General features: G+C 38.6%; 1 protein-coding gene across 1 annotated transcript in view; it reads left to right on the top strand.

The window, feature by feature from the left end:
• The window catches only part of LOC132107251 (receptor-type tyrosine-protein phosphatase N2-like), a 223,739-nt gene extending 220,140 nt beyond the window's left edge, over nt 1-3,599 (top strand). The window contains exons 22-23 of the mRNA XM_059513490.1: nt 243-316; nt 2,890-3,599. Of these exons, the coding sequence (XP_059369473.1) occupies nt 243-316; nt 2,890-2,961 (146 nt within the window). The 3' untranslated portion in view covers nt 2,962-3,599. The remainder of the gene's footprint in view (nt 1-242; nt 317-2,889) is intronic.
• The last annotated feature ends 14,236 nt before the right edge of the window (nt 3,600-17,835 follow it).

The following is a 17,835-nucleotide window of genomic DNA, read 5'->3' on the forward strand; positions in this document are numbered from 1 at the left end:
ACCTTTATTAGGGACGGTTAATTCTAATTCCTGCCTCCTGTGTCCTGACCGACGCACCAGTGCGAATGCAACTATCCTAAACCAGTGAAATACAGTCCCAGATAACTCCGTTACAGTCTATAAGCTTTGTCCAACATTGTAAAGGGAATGTAATTCCACAGAAAAAGCAGGTACTGGAGAGAGTGCAAGATGATCTATGATTATGGAGTACTTTGAACTCATGTTATGTGGCTCTGTTGCAGGTGCTAAGGAGATTGATATTGCTGCTACCCTGGAGCACCTGAGGGACCAGAGATCAGGCATGGTACAGACCAAGGTAAGACACCATGTAAAACTCTGCTTAAAGAACAGTGTGGAAGTCCGACATGATGGGCAGGTATCTAGGGTCTCTGTTAAAGATGAAAATAAAAATCTTTAAAAAATAATTGTTTTAAATTTAGAAAGTAAAGATTTGTTTTGTGTGAAAACTAAATCTAATCTTAAAATCTAAATGTAGGCTTTTTTCTGTAGCACGGCTGTTATTGCTTTGCAATTTTCTAAATTTTTTTGTATTTGGTGCATCTTTAGCATTTTAACAATTCAATATTAATGCCAATATTATTATTCAACTTAATACAGGGATAAGTTCATCATCAGTAGGAAAGGTTCAGTCAGCTGCCCTTTAAGCAACGGAGTATACGTGCAATTACACCTGCACACATCGTCCTGAGACGTCCTGTACAATACGACCCTAACCACACTGCTACAATTAACATCGATTTAAATCTAAAACCACATAGTCAATAAAGCAGCAAAAGCCAGCTCAGAAAATTAACTTATAATTGATCACTTCTTCCATGACAAATACGTCCTGTTGATGCCGCAAGCAACAATGTTTTGAACATCAACCAGAAGGGGTTTTTTATAACCTATGCTAAAGAAACATATATTTAGCATTTTACTGTTTGGGGATAACAAGATGAGCAAATGACAGTCCCCTCCTCAGAGCCCCTCTGAATTACACTAGCTGCTGTTTATAAAAGATAAAGACCTGACTACCTGTTTAGCCCCTGTAAACTGAGATATTAAGCCTCCATGGATTATGTTGAAAAGATGCCCATCTATTCAGAGAATACTGAAAATAGTGAATATATAAGAGGTATTATATAAGTAATACATATCAGCAGAATATACGCTTCCTCTCTGTTAGGTTATTTTTATTCATTTTTCATATATTAAGGTTAGTGAATACATTTTGTTGGAGCAATCAACCTACTTTTCAGAATAATCAGCTATTAATTTTTTGGTGGGCAACAAATTCCTAATATTTGAATGAAAGCCAGAGTTGTTTCCACAGCCAAAAGTAAATGTAATGGTTTCTAAAGTAACTGCAAGTTAACAACTGTCAGAATGTAAAAGACATAAAAATAAAAAATAAAAGTGCTGTTATTTCCTGAGCAATTCCTCATCTTCTTTATCAGTTCCTAGTCACATTGTAGCTAGTCTGTGACTGTAGGGTTCTAACGCTGTGATGTAATGCCTGACTCACCAGTAAGGATGTTTGGATCTTTCTGTTTTGTTTCCACTTATTTATGAGCAAAATATTACTAGTATTACTAATATTATTATAATCATGTCATTTAAATGAATGAAAAATCCTCGTACATCTTGGGACTTGCCGTTACATTATTAATCACTTTTAAATTAACCATGAAACTTTTCATTAGGAAGAAAAAAAAAATATAAATATATATATATATATATATATTTAAGTATTGACCATAACCAAACATGTTGCTCTCAAGTTCTGTTGTTTGTTAGTTCTGCCCATTTCTAGACTGTACAATACAGTATTTGTGATTTTACTGTTCTGGCCTGCTCAGTCAATATTTCAGCTCTGTGTGGCTCCAAAAAGCAACATATGTTCAAAGGATGTCAAAGGATGCCCTGCATGTTTAGAACACTCTCAGAGCAGGTGCTCATGTGTGAAATTGGTCTTCCTCCTAAAATCCATTGTACCCTCTCCGTTCCTGGCCCAGAATAGGAATGTTTTGCACATTAGCAGCTCCTTGAGCTCTCCGGCTTTTGTTTACCTTGGAAGAGAAGCTCATAAACAGCTTGACTGATCAGAAAATTATCCATAGCAATACTTCATCATGTCTGGAGAACATTGAGGCATTAATGTGACACCATCAAATCGCCTTGCATATGACAGTGAATGATAATTGTAAAAACAATCAAATCCTTCTCATGCATTTATGATCATTTGCATGCATTAGGTGGTCCATGCCTCCAGCATCAGCTATTACCACTACAAAGTATATTTATTCAAGCTGTTTAGTTTTTGTACTGACATCACAAACCTTTACCTTCACTTGCTATTGTACATATATTACTATACATCTATACATAATACTACATTATTTGAAAGACTAATTTATGTCGGTTTAAAATACAGCAGAGTTCATGTTAAGTTAATTCAAGAGGGATTTTTATCCGTTTCTTGTTTTGTGAAGCTTTGCATCTGACTCAACGCCCACTTTAGCTTGGTTTATTCCATGGCCTGCAGTGGGAAGCATTGGTTTCAAACGTTAGTTTGAGGGTCGCTCTTCAGTCAATAATCGATCTTCACGGGGTGCCCCTCAGGGAAGAGAGATTTTGAGTCATAGTTTGAACAGAGCACATTCTCTGCAGCTTTAAATACACACATCTACAAAAGGAGTACACACACATTTTGTATGTACTTTCCAGCTTCTCCAGTTCTTCTGACTGCTTTTTATGATTTTTTAGGTCCATTTTTCCTTTATTCCACAAGCTATATCACTGGCATGTGTTTGTGCTAAGTGTAAAATGTTGGTGTTTTTTTAAGTGCTTGGCTGAGTTTCTTCCACTTTCTCCTTCTGTCTTCAGGACCAGTTTGAGTTTGCATTGACTGCTGTAGCAGAGGAGGTGAACGCCATCCTCAAAGCTCTGCCTCAATGAAGGACACTTTCACAAACACTTCCAACCTATATTCTTTTTTGTGTAACCTGGATAGTTATGAACATTGACACCATTTTAAGCTCTATCCAAATTCAGACGCATTGTATTGCATAAAACATTTTCCTGTACTAAGTGTGTAAAATCTAAAGCATTGAAATAAATGTTTAGAACAATATTCAACTAGCCAACTAGGCATGCAATCATAGATTGTCTTTGCTGCTCAGATTGGTGTTTACATACCCACTAGTCGTGAATATGAAATATCTGAACAATATGTGTTTGTGTGAAGCAGATGTGATCTTAGCGGTATTGTATTACACTGCATTAGTTCACTGCAGTTATGTTCTTATACAGTGAGTTCATGTGGCTACACTTTAGTTATGGATGAACAAGACTAATGCGACATTGAGAATAATACAGTATATAAGAGTTCTGCAGTTATGACCTCCTTGGCATCAACGTTCATTGTTTTGATAAATTGTTTCTAGATCAACTAATAAACTGGTTGTATTACATATAGATGAACTGATTATACATACAGAATGAACAATGTGATAAAAAATGCTCTGGTAAAATGTAATTGTACATATTTTTGTGTGTGCGATTTAAAAGTAACATAATAAATTTCAAAATGCTGAAACTTGAGTGATAATTGCATTTTGTGTATAATGGAGGAAGAAAGACTGAATGAGAAAGATAGTACCAACAGTTATCCTCACATGACTTGTTGCTCAGTTATCTAAAATCTGTTCTGGTGAGTTGAACAAGAATAGAAAAAAGGTCAGTTTTCAGTTTTGCTCATCTTTGAATTACTTATATAGACTAATATACAAATAATAAAAATTTATTATTGTTAAAAAAAATAGTTTGGAAACTTTTCACTTGGGCACATACATAAATATTCACACTTCTTAATTTCCTGTCTGCAGTGTTATTATTGACAGCACTTATGACATCCATGTGCCTTCCTTCTATTTTTGTATGATGATTTGCATGCCATTTGCATATGTATCTGTTGCTTAACCTGCGTCTTATCAGTATGCAGCCAATCTGAATGTAAGGAGGGCATGCTAATCATCTTATGAATAAGTATATGGTAACCATAATTGTGCATGTTTAATAGGTCGTCATCAGAGGGATACAGGTTTATTAGAAAAAAATTATAGATGGTAATTGCTTCCTGCAGCAACTAGAGTATTATGCTGGATTGTGATATGCTGTCGTCTCCTGTTCAGGGAATTCATATTTCCTGGTATCGTTCAGCACTGCTAACACGATTAATTATTGCATTTGGCGACAGCTAGTTTAACTCAAACTGATTTTTTAATTAACTTAAGTTTAACTATCATTCTTTTTAAAATTCATCCATTTAGATTGTCTTTGATAATTTGCATTGTGATTATTCTCGTCTGTCCCAAGTTGCTTGAATCAAAATGTCATTATCTATTTTCTTTTCTCTCCTATATGAAGATATCTCATTTTTACCACCACAATGTCTGTGTCAAAGAGGAGGTATTAGTGTTAGTATTATTAGTTCTAAATTATTCAATGTTTATTACATTCACTGACACACCAGAACTGCAAATAATGGCCTATTTGCATGTTTTTCTTGAATTTGTCAGACCTCACCTGACCCAAAAACCTCCAAAAGTCAACAAAGCTTAGTTTGTAAGTCATGTTAAAGATGTCACAAGCATAAAAAATGTAAAAAAAAAAAAAAAAAAAAAAAAAACAAGTAAAGATTTCAAAGCTTGGTATTCTTAGAATTACATAACTCACATATGATAAAATGAAAACTATAGATTCAAACGGAAAGATTGCGAATGATCACTGAATCGAACAAGTACCATCTGAAATGCCGTTTAATGGGATATATTAAAAGCAGAGTGATTAAAACATTGTTCTAATTGGTTTAACACCAGTTAAATCAGTACATGAGCATTTTATTGTTAATGGTCACAAATGACCTCCTGTGCTTCTGTACTACATAAGAGATTTACTTCTACCTGCCACTGCATTAAAGGATAAAAATTAAACTGGTGAGAATATACAGAAAGACATGAAGCTACACAGAATGCCCACAGCCCCTCGGTACAAATCGCGGTCCTGGATCACACAGAAAGGACACCTAGATCACACCAAAAGGGCACTTTAAAGGGGCCAAGGCTCGAGTAACCCCCCTCCCAACCCCAACTGTGTACGCCACTGCATTCTTTCGTATGAAAGTTTATCCAATTTTTTCAGGAATTAACATTCCGGTAGTTCAGTGGATGATGCACATTGTTGAGGCATCTTGAAACTCACTGATATTTAATGAGTGATGACTTCATGACCGTTTCAATATGACAGATGCATCAACGTGCCTGGAGCGGTCAAATGTGGAATCTACTTATACATATCTATGGTTGTCCTTAGTCTGATTGTTCCCAGCTGTGTCTAGTTAGTCTTGTTTACACTTGTGTATTTAAGCCCTTGTGTTTCCTGTGTTTATTGTCTGGGGTTGTTTCTTTGTGGATGTTCCATCAGCATACTCATTCTGTTCCTTGTTGTTTTGTATATTTGTTGTTGCTATTATTATTAAGTGAAAGTGAAGTGACATTCAGCCAAGTATGGTGACCCATACTCAGAATTTGTGCTCTGCATTTAACCCATCCGAAATGCACACACACAGAGCAGTGAACACACACACACACACACACTGTGAGCACACACCCGGAGCAGTGGGCAGCCATTTATGCTGCGGCGCCCGGGGAGCAGTTGGGGGTTCGATGCCTTGCTCAAGGGCACCTAAGTCGTGGTATTGAAGGTGGAGAGAGAACTGTACATGCACTCCCCCCACCCACAATTCCTGCCGGCCCGGGACTCGAACTCACAACCTTTCGATTGGGAGTCCGACTCTCTAACCATTAGGCCATGACTTCCCACATTATTTGAGTTCACTGGTGTTACAGATATTATGAGCATCGACACCCAATCTCATGTGTATGGTTTCCCACAATATTCTGATAGTACTTACTGATATGAAGAAAACGAGTATTCCCAGCTCCGAATTTTTCACTGTGAATGGACTAAAAGTTATGATTAGAAGTCCTCAAGAGTATGACTCAATCAGAGCCCTGTAGTGAAGCTCACTTAGAAACCCAATTATTTTTCCATATTATGCCCAAGTCCCCTCTGACAATCACTTGGTCCAGTATCCCAGCTCTTTAAGAGGGCCCTTTTCAATAGGAGATTCCCTTCAATAGCACTTCAAGCTCAGTTCCAATCCAGCTCATAATCATGTCTTTGCACCCGTTGCCCTCCTATAAGAAATGAGTCAATCCAAAAAAAGATGACAAAGAGAATCTCATGTTTAAAAGCAGTTTGTATTTATTCTGAGCAGTGGATAATTGCATTTGATTTTACTATTTAAACAACCTCCTACTAACATATATGTAATGACATAACAGCTAGTATGTCCTCCTATAGCTTTAAAATATAATCCGATCCAGTTGGGTCTGTCTGAAATGCTAGGCTGTGTGAATTTCCTTTTTGCAGACTAGTATACATACTTCCAATAAACATATCTTTAGGCATAGTGCAAAAGTCCATTGGTTTTAAATCAGAAATAATCTAAGCACTTCTTGGTTTACCAGCAGCATTTAAAAAAAAGGGCTCCTTTTAAATGTACCTGTTTGATCAATAGGTGTCTGCACAGGTAGCCCGTTTTACCCCTAAAAACGGTGGTGAACCCTGATGCTGTTTGGCTTGGGTGACTTCCAGTAGAGCCATGTGGGAAGTGATCCAAGTCTCCTTGAGACGGCTGACTGAAGCCAGGCTTGTTTTCTCCCATCTGAATGTTCAGGGCTATAATGAGAGGGGAGCAGATTGCAGCAGTAGCGTCTCATGTCTGGCCAAGACCCCCGCTTGCTTTGATCTCCAATAAAACACAAACAAGCTTTTTAAACATGGTGCTACAAGGCAGGGACTCTCACCATGTCCTCCAATGCAATAGACCCAATGAACAGAGAAAACATGAATAGGAGTTTACACACATACATACACAAGCATTCCCATTCTCTCCATTGCCTTGATATGCTGGTATATGGATGGAACTGTTTATAGAGCATCTTTCATCAACTTATAACCAGGCTCTTTTACAGACATTGTATTACAGAGTAAATAGGTTGATTTTAGAATTAATAAAAAATAATAATAACAAACGTAGCACAATCTATATATAAACAAATACACACACACATATATATATATATATATATATATATATATATATATATATATATTTACATCCAAATTAAAATATTTTGAGTAGTTTTGACTAAGTTGTTTCTTCTTTTAAAGAAATGAATATTTTTATTCAGCAAGGATGCACTAAATTGATCAAAAGTGACAGTAAAGACATTTATAATTTTACCAAATATTTCTGTTTCAAATAACTGCTGTTCTTGCAAACTTTTTAGTCATTAAACAATATAAGAAAAAATAAATGTACCATGGTTTCCACACAAATACTAAACAACATAATACTGATAATCAAAAGAAAAGCTTCTTGAGCACCAAATCAGTATATTACAATGATTTCTGAAGGATCATGTGACACTGAATTCAGTATTTTTCAGAAATTCTGAAATATTTTTAAAAAGATTGTTATTTTAAATTATAATAATGATCAAACAAATGCAGCCTTCTGAACAATAAATGTAGCTGTGATGAACAGAAGAAACTTTTAATATTAAAAAAAAAAAATTACCGATGCCAAACTTTTGAACAGTGTACCAATATAATATTTAATTCGATATAACATGATTTCATGCACATGTATACAGCATAAATTTGGCCAAACCGGATGATTTAACACCCAAGGTGACTTCCACATGTTGAGGAAGTGAGTGTTAGATAAGGGAAATCTCCTGATCTGAATAAGAATCTCCTCTCATTACACTTCGTGCTCTCGCATGGTTATTAACCATAGAGGAAGCACAAGGAGGGGCTGACAACATGAATGAGGAGAAAAAAACAGACTGACATTTCACAAGCTTTCATCCCTGTCCCATCATGCATCAGGGGACACTTCTGGCATTTTGTCTCCTCTTTTTTTCCTCGTTTTCATCAGTGTCGATGACGGAGGTCAACTCCGCGACCCCAATATTGCAAACTGTCACTCAGAGTAAGTGAGTTTATCAACACACATCTAATCGGCCAGCCTCTCCGCAGGGACTTTAATCATCTGCATACTGAGATTGGCTTTTCCCTCCCTTTCCTTCTCGGAGTCGAGGAGGCGTCGCCCCGTGCTCGCATAATTATCAATGATAAAGAGCGGAGCTAACAAGAATGTCATGGTATATTAGTGTCACAGACGTATTTAGACACCTAAATGATATGTATTCTGCAGTTGGAAGTCAGAGGTCAATGATGATACGGGAGGCTTAAGAGGTTATTTACAATTCTGAAACTTAATGAAGGATCGTAAATGTTAAGATCTGTGACACAGAAACTCAAAACAAGCAGTGATACATATAAAAGCCTAAAGAACACAAAACACAGTCTTACTTGAAAATCCTAATTATGCAGAATAACCAAAGTCTAATGATTTCCAATTTAGGCAAATTATGGTCATGTAGCACGTGTCACCATTCTGAATTCTAGGTAATTACTAGGTTCAACAATACGCCACTGACTTATTCTCCCCACTACAATGCAAGTGAACTTTTTTTTTATTTGTGAGACCATGTGCTGTCACCGTGTAGGTGTATGTGCATATGTTTCTGTGTTTGTGACATTGAAACAGCAGGCCCCATGTTGTCCTTCATCTGTTTATGGTAATTATGGCTTTTATACCTTCTCAGCACAGGAGGTTAGTCGGCCCGATTCCATATGAAAGGTTTAAATGGTTTATAGGGGAACAGCTGCACTAGTAAAAAAAAAAAAACCTTTGTATCAGGCATCTGCATGTTGTTGTTGTTGTTTATTCTAATATAAAGGATGAAATAGCATGCACTTGTCACTGCGAAATCCCTCCCTATGTTCAATGTGAGAAAATTCAATAACGTGTTATTAAAAATGCTCGCAGCCATTGTAAAGACAACCCGCACGTTTAGGCTGAGGTAGAGACCTGATTATGCATTTTAATGAGACTGTGATTCACAGCAAGAAAAGGGTGAATAAAAGCCTGAAAAACTAAATGTGCCATGCAAAACAATAAGCTGCAACAACTGAGTCTGCATTCTGACAAAGTAATATAAAATCGAAAGGGTTACTCAAACTCTATGTGGATAGACATTTCGTTATCTTCTAGTGTTTGGCTAAATGCAACCTTTTTTTCATTGCAGCCAAAGTGGTCCAATAAGGGTCATCCCATTTCACATTTGCTGTTAGATCCACATCCTTCTCTCCCCTCATACCACAGATGTTTGTTTTTTCTTTTCATCTCATTTCATCCCTATTACTCTCTAACTTTCCTTTAGATCTCTCCTGTCTGACGTTCCCTTTCCCCTCTTCCCACTATGGCACTCTCTCTTCCTCTCTCAGTGTCTTGTCACTCATCAGTGGCTAATCTCTTAGGTTAGTGGAGGTCAGGAAAGATCAAGATGTCAACTCCTTGGTGCTCCTGCTGAACAAATAACAGATAGTGAACCCTGAACCTTTGCATGAGAATCAACATCATTTTCCTGCAGCTGGTTACCACAGCAACCAGGACTCTGCCAAAACGCCTGCCCTAGGGTTTCAGACACCCCCCTCTTTAACCCAACCCCCCCACCCCGCTCCGCTCTCACATACTTCCCTCTCATCTGCATCACAGATGAGTCCTCTGTCTACTCTGCACAGAAAAAAAAAATTCATCCATAATTCATTGTGTGTCCCACCCCACTTCAGGCAAGACAGCCCATCCTAGTAACAGGAACATAGCAACAGCAACAACTCTCCACTAGGCTTTCAGCCTATAGGGAACTTTCAAGTCTCATCAAATTTAACCAATAGGGTGAGAGTGGAAAGGAGGGACAGGGAGAATAGTGTTTTACTAGACAACTGGGAAGCACAGGCACGGTTTGCTCCAGTCGTCCAATAGTGCCCTGCAAAGTGAATTTAAAAAGGTATTTGGCCATCTTAAAGGGTTAGTTCACCCAAATAGCAAAAGTATGTCATTAATAACTCACCTTCATGTCGTTCCAAACCAGTAAGACCTCAGTTTATCTTTGGAACACAGTTTAAGATATTTTAGATTTAGTCCGAGAGCTCTCAGTCCCTCCATTGAAGCTGTGTGTACGGTCTACTGTCCATGTCCAGAAAGGTAATAAAAACATCATCAAAGTAGTCCATGTGACATCAGAGGGTCAGTTAGAATTTTCTGAAGCATCGAAAATACATTTTGGTCAAAAATAGCAACAACTACGACTTTATTCAGCATTGTCTGAATTCTAACTGACCCTCTGATGTCACATGGACTACTTTGATGATGTTTTTCTTACCTTTCTGGACATGGACAGTATACCATACACACAGTTTCAATGGAGGGACTGAGAGCTCTCGGACTAAATCTAAAATATCTTAAACTGTGTACCAAAGATAAACTGAGGTCTTACGGGTTTGATACAACATGAGGGTGAGTTATTAATGACATAATTTTGCTATTTGGGTGAACTAACCCTTTAAGTGAGTATAAAACGCATATGACAATTACAGTTCATTCACCGTGGGTTAGAGTTAAAAAGACACAACACATTTGTTTTTGTATTAAAATTGCAACATTTGCATTCAATAAAAGGATTTGTATTTACTGCTTTACGTTTTGTATAAATGGGTGTCTACGTGAGATGTAATTTCTGTATATGGTGTAAGATGCCTCCATTAAGAAAAATGTAGCATGTAGAGGATAGTAATGCATCACCCAACACACTAATATGGCCATCAAATGGAAACAATTGACAATTTTGTTGTAATGGCACAAAAATGAAAATTATGTAAAGGGACCATCTTGTCCCATCATTGGGTCAAAATGACCCCCTATCTGGTGCAAGGAGCTCCCGGGTCATCTTGGCCCAACTGACATCTGACCTTACTGAACATTTTATCTAAAGAACAAATTAATCTTCATTATTTTATTTTTGGAAACTTTAACTAAATTCTTAAAAGCTGCATATTGGCAATGTAATCTGAATACATTTACTGAAATTGAATGTTTCATAATGAAATAAAGGTATCCGAAAGGCAATTACAGTTGAACAATTTTTAAACCTGAAAACATGTCACAATATACTGTAGCAACAGTAACCATGCAGTGAGACTGAATTATTCCACTCAGATTGAGGTTGTGATGTTTTATGAAGTTTACAGTATTGTTCTTAGGCTGTGGAATTATTAAAATAAAAACAACTTAAATAAAAATCATTTTCAAAAAGAAAAATGTATTATCTTATCTTATAACAGACCTATTTAAGCTCTTCCAAGAACACTCAACACCAGTACATGATAATGAATTCTGATCATTTTTATTTTTTCCAGGCCACTTGACCTGTTAACATATTCTGTGAGCCATATGACTAAGAGACCAGAGCAATGCACATCAACAATTATCCTCTCCAGTGATGGAATATTAAAGCAATGCATTTGTCAACTTAATGTGAAGAGTTCTGAAGACTCAAAAATGGTTGCAGGTCTGTCAGTGAGACAACGGGAAAAATAATGCTAAATGAAAATAATAAAAAATATTTATTACATTTATCCCAGTCACACCTCTCTGTCTGCAGGTGGTAAAGTGAAGTGCACAGATGTTGCAGTGTACACAGCTCCATCAGCCAGGACATAAATGGAGTATCTTGTTCAGTTCAAGTCATATTTTTCAGGGGCAACCACACATCTAAACAGCAGTGTAACTTTAGTAAAATTTGATCCATGGTGTTTTTGGCAACCTCTCTGCCTTAAAAGAGATTTTGAAGATTACCTACCACATAAACTTCAATTGGTCATGTTCTCTTTGTAAGCTGCAAAATTATCCCAGAGTTTATCTATAGGAAAATAAAATGTTAGCATTTATACACATCAAGTTAAACAAATTAATCCTGGCAAGTTGTACTATCAGAGGTAGTATAATGTACATTGGATAGCTGGTTATATATTAAATTAAATTAAACTAGCTAAAAAAACCACAATGATCTAAAACATTTGTGATAATGAATAAAACATTTACTGTTAATATGTTGTCCGTGAGATGCTTAAAACCATTAAAACAAACAGAGAAGCAATGCAGAAATCGCACCGTAAATTAATGCATTTTGATGATGCCATTAGAATGAGTTCATCAAAGGCAAAGGATCCAAAGGTGACCACAAAGGTATTCATGGTCTGGACACACTTCGAAGATTTGGCACTTTCAGCTGGGTAAGAACAGTTTGAGTTCTTATGTTCTTTAATAAAGCTTATGGCAGGTGTAGGTTTATGACTCCCACTGTATGGGGAAGCTGTTGAAATCAGAAATAGAATGCCACTGGGGCAGTGAATTCCAACAAGCTTCAAAAACATAAAATCACTAATAAATAGTGTACCAGCATGTTGCAGTGTGTGAATTAGACGTGAAGATCTTAGAAGGTCCGAAAGAATTACAATGTGATGCATATTTATGGAAAGGTGGTTGTCATTCACGCATCACAGAAGACAAATTAAATATTCAGTTTAATTTCAGTTCAGTTCCGGTATATTATAATCATTATTTTGTTGCTGTTTTTTTTTTCAGATTTACTCACCCCTACATGTCCAGTGGACTGGAAATGTTACATTACAACCAAGTTGGTTATTCCCTAGCTATAGCTCAGCTGCTCTGCAGGAAGTACCTATATAGGCCAAGTAGACAGATCAATATAGTTGTCACTCTTCATTAAGGGGTCATCGGACGCAAAATTCACTTTTGTTGTTGTTTGAACATAAATGTGTGTTGGAAGTGTATGTACACATCCACCCTATAATGATAAAAATCCACACAGTGTTTTTTTTTTTATCCCTATTTCCCTACCCTTACCAAAAAGTATTTTACTTCAAGTTCATTTTATTAAGTATACTCAAGTAAAGTTCAAGTATATTTTTAAGTATACTTTATGTAGCAAGTATACAAATATCAGTGTTGTAGTGGTATACTTGTAAGTGTACTGTTTCAATACTTCTTGGGACTAAATTGGCCCACTTTCTGGTACATAAAAGTATACTTTTAAGTATCCTTTAAGTATAACAGTAGCAAACTTTGAGTACACAACTAGTTTACCTCTATGTTTGTAGTTTGTACTGCAATTATACTAAAAGTGAACTTATAGGTATACTGATAGTTTACTAATTAAATACTTTGTACACTTGAAAGTATAGTCTCAGACTCATAAGTTTTCTTTAAGTGAACTTTACATCATATTTTAAGTATACTACTATGTCCCCATTTAGGTTTTAATTTGTATATATTTTGTTACTTGAATATCTGAACATACAAAACATCAAAGAAAGAACACAGTATCTGCTTGTAAACAAAAACATTTTATTCTAGCTTCATGCATTCTTTTTTTTAAACACTTTAATGTGGGTAAGTTTCATGAAAAATAAATAAATAACATTTTAAACAAAAAGCTGAAAAAAGACTTTGAATTGGAATCAGAATGATAATCAAAACGTAGATGGAGTTGATAAACACCCCAAATCTTGACTGTAATTATTAACTCTTCATTGGTCAACATTTTATTCCATAACATTACAGTTTTGATGCTGTTTCATGTCAAATGATCGTGTTAGATTGCATGTGTTAGTATCCGTTGTTTCTTTTTTCTTCTTCACTTATGTTTTTTTGGAAATTCGGTACAGAAGATGTGTACTAGCGCCCTCTACCATATAGCAATGAAAACACAGATTCTAGGAGTATAGCTCAAATATATTTAGACTTTTTGTAAGTATAAGTCAAGTATACTTAAATGTCGTTTTAAGTATATTTCTGAGGAGTAAATAAAGCCCATTTCTGAGACGTACATAAAAAGTAAACTAAAAGCATACCCTCCTATTTTTTTTAGTTTAAAAGAAGTATACTAATGGCACATTTTTTGTAAGGGTAATCAAATCAGGCTGTTCTGAGATTCTTGTCAGAATGACTAGTTCTGCACAGGCCCCTCCAACGATAGTTGATTTACACTAGGGTCTTACCTTTGACCCACCCTGAGTGAGCTAGTATAGCAGTTGTTATTTACTCCCAACATTTGAGCCGCTGAAGACGCAGAGGATTAACGTTACTTTCATTTTTGAAAGGAATGCACAGATCCCCGATCTGCCTGTGTTCGCTTGAATCACTCATGATCCAGCTTCATCTACAGAAGAAGTGAGGATAAGGGTTTTTTATGAATCTTTGCAAATCGCCTTTCCTAATATGTGCTAGTTAACCAGATTCACGGCTGAAATTTACAGTCTGCTCATCACCCCACAGAAGAGGGGGTGGGGTCAGCAGAGCTCATTAGCATTTAAAGCAACACAGACTAGAACTGCGTTCTGCAAACAGAGCTGATTTTGACGGGGTAAAAAGGATTGAGAAATTTTAACCAAAGTATGTTATATACTTTTCATTGAGACACAAAATAATCATATCAAGTTCTGTACACAGACAGTAAAATCCTGGAGTATACCACATTCTACAACTTAGTTTACTCCAAAAAATCAGGTAGTGACAACACAATTTAAATAAAACATGCATTATGTACATAAAGAACTAAACTGAACTGAACAGTTAGTTGTTTGTGCAGTAACGCCACTCTGTAAACTACTTGTTTGTAGTTTATGGAGGCTGTGAAAAGTCAAAACATTGCCATTATTACCATGTCATTCAACAGTCATCATGAGGGACTCTGTGTTCTGTACATACACGGCAGAAAATTGATTCAATGCAAGATCACATCTGCATTTACTCTCAGTGGCCACTATACAGTCTTGAGGAAGTGTGACAAAAGAGGACAAAGCTGAAATCACAAAGACCACCTTTATGCTAAAGGTATTTAAAGCTTCTGGAACTCATTACTAAAATATTGTTTTAATATAACTTACTGAACAGTTAATTTTACAATAATTATATATATATATATATGGAAATGCAGCATCTGCTCTCCACATGATGGCAATTCTGGAGGTCTTCCAAACTCGACTCTTGGGGTCCCTGGACGAGGGAAGCCCGGATCCAGAGTCGTTCAGGAATCTGCGCACAGCGGTGGATCTCACTATCGCGGTGTTGAAGAAAGTCGCACAGGGTATCGGCAGCAATATGAGCAGCCTTGTGGTCCTGCATCGCCATCTGTGGCTGACGCTGTCCGGCATGTGCGATGCCGAAAAGAGGCAGTTCCTGGATGCGCCGTTGAACCCCACGGGTCTTTTTCGGCATTGCAGGGCAGTCTCTGTCGGAGAAATACGCCGAAACCGTCAAGCAGTCTAAGATGATGCCTCATCTACTGCCGAAACGCTTGCCCGGCAGGCAAAAGGAGCAGCTTTCCTGATGCTTGTGCCAGGGGGAAGAGAGCGTGGGACGTGTTCGTCAGACCCGCGGCGAAGAGGGCATGTTCCCACCCAGAGTTTGTCGACAATGTAAATGTAGTGACGATGAAACCGCAGTGTTCTGTTTCAATAAACATGCATTACATGCCTCAGCAAAAGAACTTTATTCCTCCCTCTACTATTACATAAGCAAAGCCTCTCCCCCGAGAGATGCTTCACAAAGCAGAAGCTCGGGGAAACCCAAGAAGGTGACTATGTATGTTCACGTGCAAAAAGCCGCAGACGAGTCACCAGCCATTCATGTTGCGGTCAATGCTTCCCTAGTGGCTGGTGCGCAGCCCCCGCCGCAGCATGTGTTAATGCCCTCTGTACCGAGCCATCTGAGCGTGTGGTCGACGCTCTTGGCAGCATCTTATTGGGTGATCAACAAGATAAACCGCGGCTATACACTCCGGTTTGCTCGCAGAACAGCCTGCTTCGGCGGTGTAATTATGACAGAGGTATCAAAACAGACCTGAGATTACTGAACAAGGTGCTCGCGAAACGCACGTTCTAATCCTGCAGGGATTAGCGAGACAGCTGCTGTTATGGACGGTCAGGGTACTTCTCTCGATTCGAGCAGTGCACGTACCGGGCAGTTTGATTGCGGCGCGGACATGCTGTCCAGGGACGGCATTGTACACAGAGAATGGAGGCTCCATCCGCAAACGATAATAAATGATCTGGAATCTGTTTGGCAAAGCGGAGATCTACCTCTTTGTGTCACAGGAGAACGCCGACCGAACGCTGGCCAAAGGGACGGAAGTATGGTTTTCCCCCGGTCAAGTTAATGCCGCTGGTGCTGCAAAAGATCAGGGAGGAGAGATGTGCGTTGATCCTGGTAGCGCCCAAATGGCCCAACCAGCCGTGGTTCCCGGAACTGGTGAACATGTCGCAGCTTCCCCCGTGGCGGATCCCGCCGAGAAGGGACCTCTTATCCCAGGTGAGGAGCACCATATGGCACCCCAACCCAGAGCTTTGGGACCTGCATGTGTAGCAGATCAGCGTGGAGTGTCTCAGCGAGTGCTGCAGACAATAGCAGAGGCTAGAGCCCCTTCGACGAGGCACTTATACACTCTGAAGTGGAAAGTATTTGCTAACTGGTGTGTTGACAAAAAGGAGGACCCCAGGAGTTGCAATATCTCCATTATTCTGACCTTCCTACAGGAACGTCTGGATGCTAGCAGTTCTCCATATACAGTAAAAGTCTACGTGGCCGCTATCTCCATTTTTCGTGACTTGTTAGATGGCCATTCAGTGGGGAAGCACCCCCTGATAACTAGCTTTCTCCGGGTGCCCTGTGCGTGCCTTGCATGCTTATGTGATCAGAACTAGCCAGTTTCGAACTTCAGAGCAGCTTTTTGTGTGCTACGTGGGTGCCAAGAAGGGCAGCGTGCTGTCGAAGCAGAGGCTGACACACTGGATAGTGGAGGCTGTGCGACTGGCTTATACTTCCCGGGGAACTGCTTGCCCGATGGGGGTGCACGCCCACTCCACAAGGAGTTTGGCATCGTCATGGGCTTGGGCGAAAGGCATGTCTATTCAGGACATTTGTTTCGCAGCAGGCCGGTCGTCTCGCAACACGTTTGTGAGATTATATAACTTGGACATTTCCTCATTCGCATCACACGTGCTATCAGTGCAGGAGGAGGGAGTTTGAGCAGTCATTGGACTAGGCTTTGGGCACGCCCCACCTGGCACGTGCCCTAGCCATGGTTTTGACCAGGTCTCTTTCAGTCAAAGATTCTGAGTTTTTTTGGCGTCCGCTATCACCTATATCGAGGGCTGTCAGCCAATCAGGTGAAGGCAGGGACGCCATTGGCTATTTGCAGGCAAAAGAGTTATTCAATCAGACTTCATAATTTAGAGAAAATGGATTTCCCCATACGTAATATCTCATTCACTGCTCTCAGGGATCTAAGGTTACGTGAGTAACCGAAGACATTTTCTTTCTCGTGGGGGGGGGGGGGGGGGGCGCTTGTCTGAAGTTTAAAATCATTGGTTACCCGTAAGTCAATCACATAACGTTTGGTTATGACTAGTGTCTTGTGCCGGCTCAGCCGCTTCAAACTTCCACTGTAAACACAGGTATGCAGCGAGAAAAAAAAACATCGAGCAAGTTTCGCTGCCTCCTTAACCTGATCCTCCATGAGAGCAACCAAGGCAGACACAATCACAATTATCGCCCTGCCAGACTTTGGCCTCCCCAGTTTCTCGCTGATGATCGGTAACGGTTGATAAATTAAACTTTTCCCAAAACCTGTCGCCAGTAAGGCCACAACATCACCTCCATTCAAAATGTAAAACAAACATCCCGTGTCTCCATGTCCGCTGTCGTTTTCG

The sequence above is a fragment of the Carassius carassius genome, chromosome 2 (assembly GCF_963082965.1).
Source record: "Carassius carassius chromosome 2, fCarCar2.1, whole genome shotgun sequence".
Classification (NCBI taxonomy): Eukaryota; Metazoa; Chordata; class Actinopteri; order Cypriniformes; family Cyprinidae; genus Carassius; species Carassius carassius.